The sequence below is a fragment of the Protopterus annectens genome, chromosome 3.part0 (genome assembly GCF_019279795.1).
Source record: "Protopterus annectens isolate FY-2018-M chromosome 3.part0, PAN1.0, whole genome shotgun sequence".
Lineage (NCBI taxonomy): Eukaryota > Metazoa > Chordata > Ceratodontiformes > Protopteridae > Protopterus > Protopterus annectens.
This window is the reverse complement of record NC_056731.1, coordinates 308,757,417-308,775,626: the sequence shown is the minus strand read 5'-3', so window position 1 is coordinate 308,775,626 and position 18,210 is coordinate 308,757,417. Positions and strand designations below refer to the sequence as shown.

At 35.6% G+C, this 18,210-nt stretch overlaps 1 protein-coding gene across 1 annotated transcript in view; it reads left to right on the top strand.

The window, feature by feature from the left end:
• The window catches only part of LMBR1 (limb development membrane protein 1), a 1,668,467-nt gene that overhangs the window by 1,388,185 nt on the left and 262,072 nt on the right, over positions 1 to 18,210 (top strand). Inside the window, exons 13-14 of the mRNA XM_044065580.1 lie at positions 11,685 to 11,758; positions 11,981 to 12,071. Of these exons, the coding sequence (XP_043921515.1) occupies positions 11,685 to 11,758; positions 11,981 to 12,071 (165 nt within the window). The remainder of the gene's footprint in view (positions 1 to 11,684; positions 11,759 to 11,980; positions 12,072 to 18,210) is intronic.

Below are 18,210 nucleotides of genomic sequence, written 5' to 3'. Positions count from 1 at the left end.
TGAATTTGTTGTTTTTAAGCTATAATTTCATGCGTTTTATAATAAGAAATGACAGAGATAAAAATCCTTATGTGTAGGAAATGGGGGGAAGAGGGATGCACTGATAATTAAAATGCACCAACTTTCATCAATGTTTACATAAAACAAACTTGATGCTTTATGTAAGTTAGCAACAAACAAAATGATTACATAAATGCTGGCAAACAATAAATTATAACTTCTGATATATCCAGTAAAATACATTGTATTATAAACATTAGGTATAAATATTATTACCATCTATTTATATTAAGTAATTAGTTTTGAAAGACTTCATCAGTAAGGGTGAATATGTTAAATAACTGTGTGCTATAATCTTTTACTGAGGTTTTATATACAATACATCCTACTTTACTATGATTGAATTGCTTGTCATCAATCTTTCATGTAAATATTAATTGCTTGAACAATAAGTAGACATTTATATTGTATTAGAATTCTTTCTAATCTACAATAGTACTGTGTCTGTTCAAAATAATATAAATATTGTTTATTCCTATTACAAATATTCTCCATACGATAATTCAATTTATGGAGCTCAAATGTTCTGGATTGTCAAGGTGTGAGTGATAATCTGATGGACTTAGGTTTATCCATCAGTTTAGGAATGATTTTCATTCCATGACTCGTGCGGATCTTAGTTTTGTTAACATTTATTAATTTAAATTTATTTCACAAAAACATTTTTAGTGTGCCTGACCAAAACATTACTTTGTTGGTAAACACTCAAAGTATAAAACTGATAATTTCCTTTAAAAGCTCAAACATATACTTTATAGTTATCAGAGGAAAATGTTTAATAGTCACAATAAAACAAAAAATACATAGTCTAAATAACCTAAGGTGGATTTAACCTTATTAACTTTAAATACCAATGGCTTAAACAATCCTAGCAAGAGATCCTATCTACTGAAATATTTAAAACTGAACAAAGCACAAATTATGACAATTACAAATGGAATCCTAAGGAATTTATGATATTGGTGCAATCCACTTATAAGAAAAAGACAAAAGGGGGTTAACAATTTTATAGAAAACAAATGTGATTAACCCAGAAATCATTTATAAGTATGAAGATAAAGAAGGCCTTATGGCAAATATAATAGAATATGGACCGTAGCCAATTTATACCAGTTCCCAGGCATTGGGTCAGGAACTGTTAAACAAACACTTGGATTTCTTTTCCAATAATTTTAAAGGCAACTTAATATTAGGAGGAGATTTTAACTGTATATTTGATATTTCTGAAACTACAAATAAAAGACCGCTGCATACATCTGCTGTATCAAAAGCTTTAAACAGGTGGGTAGAATAATTTCATCTTGTAGATACTTTTAAATTTAAAGAAGATAAATCTTTGTTGTTTTCCCATCAAGATCACAAATTTGGTACCCAAACTAGAATAGATAAAATATTTGCTGCCCATTACTTACACTCTAAAATCCTACATTTCTCGATCACTCCCTGCCCCTTTTCAGACTATAGTTCATTGATACTAAAACTCAAAAATGAGTACAAACCATTAATCTTTAACTCCAGAATTCCAGCATATATAACTAAAATTAAAGAGTTCAAACCCTGGTTATTATCTGAATTACAGTTCTTCTTGTATATTAATTACACCACAGAGATAAAATAATGATATGGGACTCATTAAAAGCTTACATATGTGATAAAACCCTAACTTTGGTATAAAAAAAAAATCAGAGAATGGGATTCTGAATTATTAGATTTACAATCCAAACTTTTGTCAGTAAAAGCTGAAAAAAATCAAAATCATGTGGAGATGAAAAAAAATAGAAGTATTAAACAATAAATGCAATGAAATTCTAACACATAAAACTAGTTTAGCTTTAGAAAAACTAAAAAGTAATACCTTGGCCACTGCTCCTAAATATCTACATAATTTATCCCTTAAGAATTAAAATACAATCAAAAGCTAATAACATTAAAAGCATCTTCCATGAAAAGAAAGGGAAAAATGTCTCGGATATAGGTGACATTCTTGATGCCTACAGAAATCACTATATGGAACATTTTCAAAAAGAAAATATGCATACTGATCATTAAATCTAGATGAAAAATGTTCTAATATCAAAAATACCAGAAAAATTAAAACTAGATCTGCAAGCACCCATATCCAACAAAGAAATTACAGGTACAATAAAAGAGGGTAAAAATAATAAGGCTCCAGGTATAGATGGCATAATTATGGAAATATATAAACTTTTTTCTTCAAAGATACTTTCCCTCTTTCATAAAACTCTATTAGAAATTCAGTCAAAAACTTTAATACTACACTCTTGGAGATGTTCCTTAATCGCACCAATCCTAAAGAAAAACAAATCCCCAAACATCTGTACCTCATATAGACCTATGTCATTATTAAATAATGACTATAAGATATTTATGACAATTTTAACTAACAGAATGAAAATACCCCTCTCCAAAGCAATAAATAATAAATAATGATCATAGACACACACATGACAATATTAAAATGATAATTTCTCTTATAGATTATGTTAATAAAGAAACACTCATAATTGGCTTAGATATAGTGAAAGTTTTTGATTCCCTAAATTGGGACAATTATGGTGTTATTTGAATTTCTTCCTTCCTTTGTTCATCTCCTAAAGAATATATATACAAATAATTTGGCGTATGTTAAGCTAGGTCCTCTCACCTCTGAATCTATACATATAACAAAGGGTACTAAGCAAGGATGTCCCATGTCACCGATTCTGTTTGCTTTACTGTGAATAAATCACGAACAAACCACCATGGACATCCAAAAACTCTTGAAATCCTTTATTAAAATGAACCCTCAATAAAAATCCTTTTCCTTGTGGAAAAATATATAAAAACACAATAGGTGCACCATTCAGGATGGATAAGCGCTTTTGGGATTTCCCTTCCTCAGATCCTGTTACAACTGAAAAAAATGTTCCTTTTAAGGAAGGCTTAACCAATCAAGACATTTACATAAGCTGACACCTCCAATGTGAGCCAGAGGTAAAACATCCTATCAGGACCTGATGGTAAAATTACACCCTCCCTAAAATCCAGTCAATGAAAAAACTTTGTGCGAGTTAAAATATCACTCCATCTGGTGTGCATTTACTTTCAGCTGCAGTGCCATATGAGTTGGGAATGACAGTAAACAAACTTCATATGTCTAGGGTCACTAAAATAAAATTGGAGAAATGTGTATATGATTTCATCTTACCAAACAGTTTCTCCAGAAAGTCTCCAGTGTCTAAGTATGGTATCAACTGCTGGTAGAAGTTTTTTCAGTTGGTCCTCTACGTATACAGAAAGTGATGCGGTGACCCAACCCTGTCCTGCTACTATGGGACACAGAGGAGGGTCACTTAAACATTTATGAACTTTCGGAAAACCACTAATAGTGGGTATCTGAGCATGTGCTGTACTGAAAAAATCAAACAGTTCTTGAGAAATGAGTCTGGTGGCAAGCATGTCACTCGAGGTGTTACTGACCTCATTAACTACTTTTTCAAGCTCTTTCCTAGTAATATTTCGGTAAGTTCTATTGTCTCTTAGCATCTCCTCCATCCTTCTCTTGTAGTCATTCGAGTTCATTACCACCAGCGCCCCTCCTTTGTCTGCTGGTTTGACTACAATGCCATAATTTCTCATTAATTCCAGTAAAGCTTTTCTTTCCCCAGTAGTTAAATTATGATATTGTTGGCCTGTTTGCTGCTGTCTTAAGTTGGCAATGTTGTTCCTCTAGATGTACAAACAGATCAATGGCTGGATGATTTACTGGCACAAAGGTGCTTGGTTTTTTGTACTGTTTCTGCTGGCAAGTATTGTCATTCTTCACTTTTTCATTGCCAAAAACATTCTTTAGTGAGACATTTCTCCCAAATTGTGTGATATCTATAACAAATTCACTCAACCTACAGTGAAAAGCTGGAATAAATGACAAACCCTTATTCAACACTTTAATATGGTCATTACTTAGAATGAAGTCAGACAGGTTAAAGACCAAGCATGGAGAGGTCTCTATTGATTTCTTCCATTTCCTCTCCCTGCTTAGTGATCTGTTTATTCTCTTCTAGGTTGTCCTGATGTGAAAAGGTAGTTTCTGAAAAATCGGAATATGTGCAGCTCCATCTTTGGGCCTAGTACCTATTCCTGTAGAGGTGGAGGGGAGAGCAACATTCAGGCACAGATGACTGTGGCAGTCACATTCTCTATGTTGGTTAGTACAAAATCCTTGTGGTTAGATGAATTTTCAGATACATTCCTTAGTAATGCATCAGCACTAACTATAGCACAAGCTGCAGTAATAGAGTCCTGTTTAGTGTTAATATTATTGGCATGTGAATTGAAATTTCTAACATGGTTAGAACTTTTAGTTGCCGTGCAAACTTTGCTCCTGACCTTTGCCAAGCCATTTAAATCATCAGGTGGATTGTTTTTAGGCCATTCAAACACATTACCCTGTTCAAAATCTTTGTAGTCTCTCAACAGTTTCTTTCTTTTTTGCTCTTTCAGCTTGCGTTCATACAGATTTAAATGATTCTCTAATGTTTCAAGTCTATTAAGACAAGTTTCATTCAAATCAATAAGTTCCATGTCAGCTTGTTTTTTTCTTAATTTCAGACAATTCTTCTTCTTCAGGTTTAAAGAACTCTAGAAGCAGTCTAATATAACTGAAGCTTGTCTCTAAGTTAATCACTTGCCAGCGTGCTAAAAGTCCTGGAAGGGTGTTACCATAACTTGGCATGCACTTAACTCTTAAGCCTCTAGAAATTAGCTGATGATGTAGGCAGGCTTCCAAATGGAAGCACTGCCATTGTAGTCTCTCTAATTTATATGCTGCATTTTCTACTTCTAGAAATAGTTTTTCAAAGTTCTCACTGCCTTCAGTTAAGTCCATTTCCTTTAAGGCATCTTGTTGAAAGTCAACATTAAGCAATGGATTAGATGAATCTATTAAAAGTTTAGGCATAGTCTTATTATTAGTAGGATTTAAGGTATGTTTGTTTGCAAGAAAATATTTGTCCAAACTATTCTCTGCCATGTGCTGCTACAGGTATGAAATGTGTAAACAAAAACAGTCCAAAACAAACCTGCTAACAGCTGAAGGTGTTCCATGTATAGAATATTTTATTGGCATGTAGTGAAGGAAATGGCTTATACATGCACTGTGATTGCTTTAGGTTGTTTCATTATGGTTCATGCACTGCGAACAACAGCCTCTTATGTGCCAAGATTTATTTCATTGGAACAGTGTGTCAATTTACTACATCTTGTTTTATTTTTAACTAAGGTGTTGCATTATTCTTTGAATCTATCTAAAGAAAGAGGACTTGTATCTGCTCTAGCAGAGCAGTGTTCATTTGAAAGTAAATGCACACCAAATGGAGTGATGTTTTAATTCACACTTGTAGTTTTTTCATTGACTGGATTTTAGGGAGGGTGTAAATTTACCATCAGGTCCTGATAGGATGTTTTACCTCTGGCCCACACTGGAGGTGTCAGCTTGTGTAAACTTCTTCATTGGTTAAGCCTTCCTTAAATGAAACATTTTTTTCAGTTGTAACAGGATCTGAGGAAGAGAAATCCCAAAAGCGCTTATCCATCCTGAATGGTGCGCGTTTTGTGTTTTTATATATTTTTCCACAAGGAAAAGGATTTTTTATTGAGGGTTCATTTTAATAAAGGATTTCAAGAGTTTTTGGATGTCCATGGTGGTTCGTTCCTGATTTATTCACAGTACTTCTTTTTCTTTCACGGAACACCTTCAGCTGCCAGCAAGTTTATTTTGGACTGATTCTATTTACTTTGGCTTTTGAAATATTAGCAGATTCAATATGTAACAATACAAAAATCAAAGAAGTAGATGTTTATGAACAATACAATTCTAAAGTAATGCCCTTTGCTGATGAAGTTATTAACATTATCCAATACAAAAGAGACATTAGAAGAATTAGATATTTTAATTGACACATTTTACAGGACTTCAGGACTCCATTTCAATAAATCGCAATCAAAATTTTTATTTTTAAATAAAAAAAAAAGAATTGCAGTTGAAGGGGAATCGCATTATAGGGAAACAAGAATCTACCTTAAAATGTATAGGAATTGAGTTATGCAAGGACAATAATGAATTAGTCTCAAAAACTACAATAATATCATCAATACAATTAAAATCTCTGTGGAAAAGTGTAACAAAATAATATTAACAATTGAAGATAGACTACAGTTAATAAAAATGGTTTTACTACCAAAGATTCTATATATAGCTCTGGCATTACAACGTTTTTTAGAAAGGAATATACTCAAAGAAATAAACTCATGCATAATAAAATTGTTATGGTTTCCCAAAAGAAACAGAATAGCTTTAATACATCATATCAAACAATGGAAACAGGGAGGATTAAACTTTCCTGATATAGAAACATATATAAACGCATCAATATCTAAAACAATCTCAGATTGGATAAGTTCAAATTATTCTGCAAATTTGAAAGAATTACTAACTGCAATATCAATAAATAAATTTGATTTACAAAAAAAAATTTCAAATAACAGATAAAAACAATTTGCCATGGCACATATTGTAATTTAGTATGCAGTATAACATAACTGAGCTCACTAAAACTCATATGATTAATTATTACAGTGACTCATTTAGGAAAATTATTAATGTAAATATAGATTTAAAAATCTGGTTTGATCTTTTAACACCATTCATAGTTACAAAGAACTCTCCACATAAAATATACAGAGAAATAATTAATTCCTGGGAAAAGAAAGGATTTGTTTGTTGGTTTCAATGTATCAAAGAACTAAAAGTTCTGGATATGCAAACAATAGAAACAACATACAAAATTCCACAACAAAATTGGCTAACTATGCAAAGCATTCTGATGTGTTCGCAAGATGTATGCAGAATAATTAGTAATTCTTCATTTAAAGAAATACCTAAACTTACGAAATACCTATATGAAATCATATATAATGATTATGACATGGGAAATAGTATTTCGAAATTTTACAAGATATTGATAAATTATAAAATAACACCCAAATCCTCATATTGGAATTATATAACAAAAGGACACTCATTACAGCTAACTGAAGAAATAAAATCAAATATTTTATTATCAATAAAACATACATCCTTTACACAATACTGCAAAGTTTTTAATTGGAAATGCTTGCACAGAGCATTTTTAACTCCAGGTAGAATTACTAAAATTAATTCTTCCACAAAGGGAATATGGTGGAGGTGTGAGCAAATACACAATGCAGACTGGAATCACATTTTTTTCAACTGTGTTAAAATTAAGCCATTTTGGTATGGTATTAAAATTTTTTACAAGCTTTATTTAATGAATCGTTTAACTTATCTAAAGCTCTAGGATTATTAAATGTGTACGAAGGTCTTCATTTCAATGAGTCAAATATGTATCTAGTATGGACAGTACTTGCAATCTCAAGGAAGTGTATAACAAGAAGATGGAATACAAACACAATACCGACTTTGGAAGACTTCTACAGCCTACTGAAGACCACAGCATTGTTGGAAATTAAAATTAAAGAATTAAGGATGCATCCTAAGCCATTTATTGACAATTCATGGAAAAAAGTCTTATCATTGATTGACAATTTACAATAACTGAACAGATACACTCTGATAACTGGATTGTTATACCTATAAAGTAATTGTATATATTGAGCTGTGTTATAGTGTCAGGCTGATGTAAATAGTGTACATGGTTATTTAAGATGTTGTATACAAATACTATGGAATTTATTCAGCTGTATTTGAAAAATAAATTTTTTTGAGGGGGGGGGGAGAGTGCCACTCTTGGATCACTTGATGTCTTCCAGTCCTCAGCACTTCTGTTATAGCTAGTGATTTGTTGTAAGATCTACTTAGGAGCAAGATTTCAGAGAACTTTGAAGGGTAAGAAGTCTGGCCCATGTACTTTCTTTCCCCAAAGAGTTGCCAGCTAGTTCCTCTAAACATCCACCCTCTTTATCTTGGTGTCTGTTCACCATTCTCACTGTTCTTTCCTGCCTTCCTAATTCCCATCATGGTACCTTTTCCTTGCTTGCCTTTGTGAAAACTGAAGCAACGTATTCATTTAATACATCTGTAATTTTTCCCTAGCCTTCTGTGATCTTTCTCCCATCTTTGTCCACCCTGACTAGATCTGTCCTTCCTTTCTGTTTTGTACATAAAAGCTGTTACTTTCCTTCTTGATAACTTTTGCTTAGTAACCTTTCTGCTTATACTACTGTTCTTGTTCTTCTGCTGTTCTCATTGTAATGCACAATCTCCACCAGTATTAAGTATATATTTTACCCTAATTGCTGCCACGTGTTCCTTTTAGCCATTTTGACTTCACATATTCATTTCTTTGCCTTCTGTTCATTCACTTGTTCCCAGCCCTGACTTTCCATCCCTGCCACATTCCCACAACATGCTTACTCCCTCAGTCTGCACTCAGTGTCTTAATTCATTCTCGTCCTTGTTCCCAGGACAGCAAAATCCACTTTTATAAAATTCCACACTACTGTATATACAGTTTTATTCTTACCCTTTCCTGTACTCTGAACCACTTAGTAGCAGGATCATTGTTCCCTATTTGTGCCTTATTCTCGAAATCCATGACCCTGAATACATTAGTTAGGACCATGTGCCGAATTCTATCCATTCTGGTGCAGTCTTTCACCTACTGGCTGACTCCTTCCATGAAATGTAGAATCTTCCAGTATACACCTGGTAGATTTCATTTTTTTATTTCTATTTTAGATAGTATTACCTTTTTCCTCCGTACTAACTCTTTTAACAACAGTAAACTGTATTAACCTACCAGATGTTCCTTTTCCTTTAAAACCTAGATTCTGACCCTGCCATTCCCCTTCATGGGGTAGCATTTCTCTTCTTGCCTGTCACATTTTCACATTTCATGCCCTCCTTTATGTAGATTGCTGCTCCCTTCTCCTTTCTGTGTAATTATTGTCCTGTCTGTATCCAAGAACCTCCACATCCCACCCTCGCTTGTCACTTTCCCATTATTTGATTTTGACAGCAATGTCTACTCTCCCTTCTGCAGCTCCCTCATCTTCCTACTCAGGCTTTTTATACTGCAGTGTGGTATTACCCAACCACACACTGGGAGAGCCTTGTTTGTTCCCCTACTACGTTCCATCTCTCTTTTTTTTTTCCTGTTTGCTTCCTGAATTGCTACCATTGTTTTCTGCTTCTTTGCTGTTCTGTCTCTCTCCTCTTCAGTCTTAGTTTAAAGGTACAGTTGTTGAGATATACCCTTCCAATGCAGCATTAAGCACTGTTGGTCCTTGTGAGCTGAGCTAAAGCTTGTCCTTTCCAAAGAGATGGTCTCCATGCTATGTCTTCACCAGTCCAACAGCCTCATGCGTTTTTCTCTTGTCCTTCTCTGCAGCTAGTCACACTCTATAATCCTCTCTTTCTTAAGCATACTAACTTCTGGTCCAGGTAACACTTCTGAGAATGCTTCCTGCAGCCCCCTTCTGGCATCTGTCTGGCTTTGCTTGCAATGGCCTGTTCTGCTGTCTTTTCCTCTGACAGGTCACTGATGCGTAGATTTGTTGTAACATGTGCACACCCCTCCCCCTTCTTGATTACTTTGGTCACCTCCTCCCTTGATTTCCATAGTCTAAGCCCAAGATGAGTTTTGGTCTCTTCTTTTTAACTTGCCTAGACTGCTAATCCCCTTTGCGACCAAGTCACAGAAACCCTCTTTTCTGACCCCGAACTGACGTTTGTCTCTTTCTCTTTGTGCCCCATGCCTCTGTACCTCCTACATGTAACTTTCCATCTCCAGTTCCACAACTCCCAGACCTTGTCACTGTCTATAGTCTGTGCTAGTTGCCCACCTACCTCTACTATAGCTAATCCCTTCCCCATTCCTACTGTGTTCTTCCTAATTTACCTCTTAACTGTTGCCCCCTTCCCCCATCTGGTTGAGTGACTTTTTCTGTCTGTTTCCCTGTTCTTTTCTTCTGCTTGTGTTGGTTCCTGAATGGCCATTTCTGGCTGTGTCTTACTTTTATCAGCTATTACCACTGTTCCACCCTTAGCTTCCTTGTTACTGTCCCCTGTTTTGTGGCTGTATCTCGCTGGCCTGCACTCCTCTGGCAGTCTTTGCTCATATTCTCCTGCCCTGTGTCACTGTTCCTATCTCTTACCACCCTATCCTTTTTCGTAGCTTCATGTTGCCACCTTCTCTTCATTTTCACACTGTCCTTTCTCATGTGATAAGCTAGTCCAATGCCATCTTTAGCTGCCATATTGCACCATTAAGGCCTCAATTCCCTTTCACACCCCACATTTTCAGCATGCTGAAAGCTGTCCAGTGCTAAACAGCTAATCTGCATATTTAGCATCTCCCAGATATTTCTTGTTCAGTCACCTAGTCCAGCCTGTGTTGCTACTTTCTTTTCTCTTTCTTGGATCCCTAACTGATGTTGAGACATAACCCGTAAATAATTTTTAGTATCATTTGGCTTTGTCAATAAATAGTTTCTGTGTTATCATTCTTCTGAACAACTTATTAATGAAGAAGGTGTGGCTGAATGTGATTCAGGTACATTGACCTCAATCAGAAGGTTTTCCTTCCATGCAGTCTAAGTTGCTTAGCACATTCTTAAGACTGGGTATTCAGAACAGATGTTACCAGTGTGGTTCTATATTTGTATCATTTAACATACTATCCATTGAGCTGTGAATGGATGAAACTTGTGTTCATCAATTTAAATTCAATGACTTTCATCTGGACAGTCAGTGTTTGCTATTGAAAATCACTGCTGATGTAATTTTTATTATTGTGTCAGCAGTGATGTGATATGTATGGGCCTTTTCTCTTTTTTCTTTGGTTGTGCAGTGATGGACTTAGTATGTATAAGTAAGGGGATGTGGGGGTAGTGCCCTCCATATGGGAGTGAGGTAGGGTTCGTTCCCCTTGCAAAAATAATTTTTTACTTTTTGTGTGGTTAATGTTTTAACTTTTTGTGATTCTAACATTTCCATTAACTAAGAGTTGGAAATACTTAGTAAAAGCATTTATGTCATATTTTAGTATGTAGTTTTTGTATTTGTCTGCTGTAATTTTATTTTTTGTCACACTTAGGTTGTTAAGTACTATAACACACTGTGAGGTGATTTGATATGAAAGAAAAAAAAAGCCTTTTTTAAAATAGTACTTTTTGTTTTCTTTTAGATTATTACTTTTTCATTTATGTATCTTCATTGCTTGACAGTACATTACTAAGTCTAAGGTCAAGGCCAGATTTCCTGCCCTAATGATCTGATTCACACTGGTCTCTTGAGCTTTGTTTCCTTGGCTAGCATGAATCTGGGAACTGCTCTAGGAGAACAGCTTTATTACAGTTGCCTGACTACAGTTCTGTTTATTACTTAATGCTGTATTCCTTTTGACCTCTTGAAAATTAGATGTAATATGTTGTACTGCTGCTTATTGGAGAAATACCAGGTAAATAAATGTACAGTGTCCGTTTGCTAACAATAATTCTTATATATTCAGTGTTTCTCTGACCATATGTAAAAGGAAAAATGTATGCATTTCATGTGAATTTTTTTCTTTTTTCTTTTTTAGGAACAAGGGATAGGAAATGCATCTCTCTCCACCTTTGGTTTTGTGGGAGCAGCTATTGAAATTGTTCTTATTTTGTATCCTTTCCCCATATTTGAATGCCTGTCTCTTTTCAAGTATTCACAACCCTTTCCAATCCACTGCTAATTCATGAACAGATTTGCATAGAAAGAAAATTATTTTCAGATTTTTGAGATGTTTTTGGAGGTTTTCTCTTTCTCTCTATTTCTGTCTGTAACTAACAGAGTTAGTTGAGAACCAGTGTAACTTTTTGAGGACATTTTCCTTGATTCTCACAGCTATCTTATGGTGTCCTCTGTCGTTGGTTTCTACAGCCTTCGCTTTTTTGGAACTCTGACTCCTAAGAGAGATGACACAACGATGACAAAGGTAAGACAGGCTTAAGGTGACATTATGTAAGTGGTTCTTGTTGCTACCCAGACGGGCTGTCTGTTGCTTGAATGGCTCATTTGCTGTGATCAGTGTTTGTTTGTGAGCTGTACAAACACAAACTGAAAGATTTTCATAATGGAGAATGAGTGGGAAAAAGGATGTGTTCTGTTTGGTCTGGATCACATCTATTCACAACTGAGAATGCTGGGATGGCAAGGCATGTTAACTAACACAGATGCAAGTGAAAGGACTTTTCTTCAAAGGAACTTGGTTTGCTAATGACTAAGTTTAATTATACAGGCGGTATGTCTGTGCTCTTATTTGTGATCTGTTGAATTCAGCTTACAAAGAAAGAAAGAAAATGTTTTCAAAAGACAGACTTTGGGCACAAACAAATCCAGACCCTTTTGTTGTGTTCTTTTTCAGTGTAAATATAGTTGTGCTGTGCCTTTAGAATTTGTTTCTCAATCCTGTACTTTGATGTCTGTGCATGTTTCTAGCAAGTTTTTACACTGCTGAATAATTGATTTCAATTATTTAAATTAAATGTTGCAACATATAATGGCTTGATTATTTTGAATATAATCATTTGTGCTGCAGTGTAAGGATCCCACTGAAATAGTGGTGTGAAAGTTAATAGTGCCTATTTTGTAGAATTTGTTTGAAGTAAGTTTTCAGACAGAATGCTCAGAAAATTCATGCAGATATTTATGAGGGTGGCTAGTGCCTACTGATATTACAAGATATTGGTCCTCTAGTGTACAACCCTAGACTGACTCCATCACACATGGATGATGAACAGTATTCTTGGTTATGTTTTTCTTTATGTGAGACAGGTGCATTTGAGCATGACCATCTTATTGGTTCTAAAAGATGCTTGTAGTCCGGATCCTACCTTGGGTGGATATATCCGTTAAGAATTCATTGTTTTTTTTTTGTTTTTTTTATTAAGTAGCATTTCAAACTAAAGATAAAACACTGATATATTCACTAGCTTCATTTTCATTTACTGTTAATGTTCTACATTTTCTTTCTTTCTGTTAACTTTAGAATGTTTTGCCATTGTCATTTGTTGCAGTTTCTTTTCATACCGCAGCCTGCTGCTTTTAGGTTTATGCAGTTTTTTTTTATTTATTTTATTTAACATTTGTTTACTGGGAAAGTCTGACTTGGAACGAAGCCAATTTTCAGTGGAGGCGCTGGGAAAAATGCTCCAGATGTATGTTTTTGTAACGTGGAAGGAAACCGGAGCACCCAGAGGGAACCCACACGAACACAGGGAGGACATGCAGACTCTGCTCAGAAGGCACCCCAGCCGAGAATCGAACCAGAGAACCTCTTGCTGTGAGGTGACATCGCAACCACTGCACCGTCCGTTATTAACACCATTAACTCCCTCCTCCCATTCCTTCTGCTGTGCAGAGATGTCTTCTTCAAAGGAATGTTTCCTCTGTAATTGACACTATCTTGTGAATCCTAGAGCAACTTTTGGGTCTATATGGGGATAGGTCTTAATGCCTGTGTTATTTAGGCATCAGTGGAGAACCTCATTAAGTTTTTCCATCTTTTGTTCAAAGGACAATTTGTGGTAAATTTCTTGCATCTGTGCCAGTCCCACTGACATGGGTTGCATACTTACAATTTGTGCTCTGAACTACTGACTTGTGGTACATCTCAATAAGTACTAGCCACCCCCGACACACACACACAACACATGCACCAACTGTGGAAGAGTTGTTGCTGTTTATGCATTTATTCCTTGCCTTCATAGGTGTTTTTGTGGCAGGCTGAACCTGTTTCTGAAACTGGAGCACCAGCAGAGTTGGTTAGCCTCTGTCATCATGTTGGCATCGTTGAAGTGCTTAGCATCTTGACATTGCTCATAATTTCTCCTTGTCCTGTGACAAAGTAGCAAATGAGCAAGAAATCTTATTGTTAATATGAAACGTAGGGAGTCTGTAAAATGTTATTTTTAGAAGTTTCTTTGCTCAGTGATATGTTGCTGCATGTCTTTAGTCTTTAAAAAGTGAAGCCAGGAAACAACAAACACACATTATGTCTCTAATTTATCTGTATGTAGCCTCTGTGGAAATTATAAGTCACAAGACAAGCTGTGAATAGCTCACATGCTTATATCTGCAGTAATGGGGCAAAGTCAGGTGTACAGGATTTGATTGACACCCAGTTTCTGAATAATCATCTGAAAGTTAAATCACAATATAAGCTTCCTTGTACAACTGTTTTGTACCTAAAGCCAGACTGTAGAAATGAGGGAATTTGTACAAAGCTATTAAAGCTAATTATTTAGTACTGCTTGGGATCTCTTTGACTGCTGTACCATATATATCTAGTTTTGGAATATGGATAAACCACCCTGTTTTTCTGTGCTTGCAGCTTATTTTTATTGTTGCAAACAAGTTATTTCACATGTTGCCTTCTCATCACTTGCTGCCAAATCTTCTCTTTATCTTTTCCAAATAAATCTATTTATTTGCCTTTTTAACCAGGCAAGTCCAACTGGTACCTATTTTCAGCAGAGGCCTGATCCATTTGCTTACATTAAGTTCCAGTTAAACACAGAGTAGTTATATTTATATTTATCCACAAAGAGTAGTTAACATTTATACATTCTAAGATTTTACAGAGGTGGAAGTTACTAAAAGAAAGCCTACGTGAAACTTAGTGGATTGTACAGGCAGCAGTTATGTATAAAAATTATTTTGCCATTTCCATGAGAGGTTGCGGGAGAGTTTAAGGAGACTATTTAGAGAGTATTGTACTGTGAGCACAACTTCTCAACCTTATGATGAGCATGTGCAGGACCAGGACTGGTTTAATATGTTGTTAAAGCAGTAGTTTAAAACTGTTGAGTTTTTGTAGAGTTTTATTTGTTTGGGGATACTATTCCAGAGTTTAACAATGTATTGGGAGTAGAGCGAGTCTCTTGCAACATTATTTGACTTATTTATAAGTAATAAGAAAATTTAGAGCGGAGGTCCCTTGCTGAACAGTAGGGCAGTAATAAGTTTTGTAGTGCAGGACATTTTTCTGGATGATGAATGAGTTTGTGTGCTGTAGTTTCTTGTAAATATATTTGACAGTTGTGCAGATCAAGCCAGTGGGTCCTATGAGGGAGACCTGTGGCAAATTTAGCTATTTTATTGTAGAAGGAGGCAAGTTTCTTTGAGTATTGCTTAAGTTTGTTAGGATAGGAGCAGCGTATAACAAAAACAACAATAAGAAGGTGGTGACTAGAGTTTTTCCTTGCAAAACATTCCTTTGACATGCATGTTCGCTCATCAGACTAATATCAGTAAAGAGCAACTTGATATCTTCAGTGTTGCTGCTGTTTTCCATGTGAATTGCTGTATATTGCCCTGCAGGCAGTATTGAAGTAATACATGGTATTTATTGTTCAAAGCCTGCCTTTTATAGTGTACCTTGTGAAAAAAAAAAAGTATTCAACTCCACAGAAGCACACATTCCTTTTTTCTATAATTAAATAAAAACACTCTACCATACATGTGCTACAGTCATTTTCTATTTAATGTTGTGCCTAATACTATGTTCTTCACTTCTGGGCTTCTTTTGTACATTAAATGTTTTGCTTATTTAGCCCATTTAAATATGTCAGCAGAATATTTTTCAAAAGGTCCCTTCATTATCTGCTTCTGAACAGTCTGTTGCATGTACTTTTCATATGGTACACAAATGTCCCTGCAGGACGGTATCTTAAATTATTAAATGTTTGTTTGAAATCTTTTTTTGAAGTGCGTTGTCAGCAGGAATACGTTTTGTACATGTAACCAGTAGACAGTACTGTGACAGTAGATTTAACCCCGAATGATGTGTCACTGCTTATGTGACTTTAAAGTGCAAAAGGCAGCTTCAATTTTACCAGCTGTTTCCTGTCATTTGACGAGTGTATTGGTCATACACTCAAGAAGAGCAGCACTTGTCCATTTTGTGTGAACTTTGCCACTTTAGGTTTAACGTTTGATGTGTTACTTCTACACTTCTCTGATGCTGTTAAACTGAAATACTAATAAATACATTTCTCTGTTAGCTGTGAAAATGACTTTTTATGAGAAAATAAGCTTCCCATTTATTGATTTGAGATTGTGTTTTAAAATCAAAATTTTAGATGCAAGTTCATTAAATAGAAAGATGCTCGTAGCTGACTTTGAATACTTTATGCAAATTTCTTTGCATTTTCTGTTTTCATCTCCTCAGTTTGGTGAATTTTTTATTTTATTGTTTCAAACTTGTGTGAATGCCATCCATCTGATGGCATACACTCTCATGGTCTGATCTATTACGTCTGGCAGTTGCAGCCAGACCCTTCAGCACCCAGTTGTTTTCTGCCTGGCATTCTGTTAGATCTCCGTTCTAATGTTCACCTTGGAAAAGTTCCTGGGTTTAGTATTCCTGTGATCTATGGATTTTGACCTAGGATGGCATGTTCTCTGCCATGTGGGACTGGAACATGATATTATAAGGCAGTAACATAAATACCAGTATGCTTCAACTCAACTTTACTGATAGAGGCAAAGAGAAAAGATTGAGGCTTGCCTTAACTCTTTCAAGGTCCTGGTTTTGAGGGTGCCAAGTATAATGCCATTCACACATTCTTGGGTTTATGCCAGAATAATGTGAGAAGGTAAGAGTTTACGCATTGGTCTTGTATCTCTCTTGCTGTGTCTGCCTTGGAAGAATCCTCATGCTGCTCATATGTTATGCGCCCCCACTTAACTAGCAAGAAGTCAAGCTCACATCAGTTGTTTGAAGACAAGGAGTATGAAAGATGCTTCCCTGATGTCCAGTTCAAGGGATGCTTTCCCATGATAGGGCATCTTGGCCTAACTGAGTAAAGTGTACCTCAAGTCTCCAGTTTGTCTTTGTTATTGTACTTGGCACCAAGAAATCTTCTCACCAGTTCTGCCCCCCACTTGTACCTCCAGTCTAAGGTAGAGAAGATTTCTGTAAGCCCTTCAATACAAGTTGGACCTGTCAAGTCATCCCAGATGCTAGACATATTTCATTTACTTGACATCTTGTCAAAGCTTGTGATTGCAGATGTGGGAGATCTCTGGGGTCATTCTAGCTGCATGACATGTTTGGATAGATAGTTAGATACAAACTAAAAGTGGTATTATATTATGTAACTGATTTGATCAGGTCAGAGTATAGAAGTGTAATAACTTTTGTCTTGGATAAGATACCTTTAGTTAGTAATTAGCCTAAACAGAACGACTTTCTGATTTCTGTTGCTACATGAAGATAAGGCTTTATTTACAAAGAGGCCAAGTTTTCTGGAAGTTGTATCAGTCCGAAGTTGATAGCTTTCTGTACTAACTGCTGTCAAGATTTATTTACCAAATGTGAAAATGGTGCACTTTGTTGTATTTAATTTAAACATTTTAACACCATTGATCTGTATCGTCAACTCTTTGCTGTAGTAACTTAGTATTGGATGCTAAGTGCACAGTAACACCCATCTTGCAGTCATCAGCAGATTTATTTAGCCATATGTCTGGGTTGGTCATTTGCAGGTCCAAGAAGTAGAAGCCAAAGAGAAGGGTTCCTTGTACTGACCACTAAGAAATACGGTAATCAGCTGTTTGCTTTCTGAGATAACAACTGCCTATAAACGTTGGTTTTAGCTGTCAGCCAGTTTATCCATCTTGCACCATACATTTTTAAGCTTGTTTATATGTGGGACATAGCATCACAAACTTTAGCTAACTCCAGGTATACTGTATAAATTGTAAGGCTACTGTCTACAGCTTTAGTGACTATCTCAAAGAAGTCTGCTAAGTGGATATGATCTGCCATTGACAAAACCATATTTTTGTATGTCTAGGAGAGTGTCAGGGCTTATTATGTCAGATATAATGCATTGCATGGCTTTGCAAATTAGGCTTGCTGATGGGTCTGTAGTTCCCATGATCTCAGGTGGAACACTCTTAAGTAGTGGCACAAGGAAAGACGTTTTCCAAACCTCAGGAGTGTACCCCTGTGACTGTGTTTTTGTTTAACAGTTTTAGGAAGGGTTCAAAGAGGGCATGTTTGTCAGTATTATTTAAGCAAAACCAAGTGTATTGTTGGGGCCCATAGAGGTGGTCTTTTTTTTTTA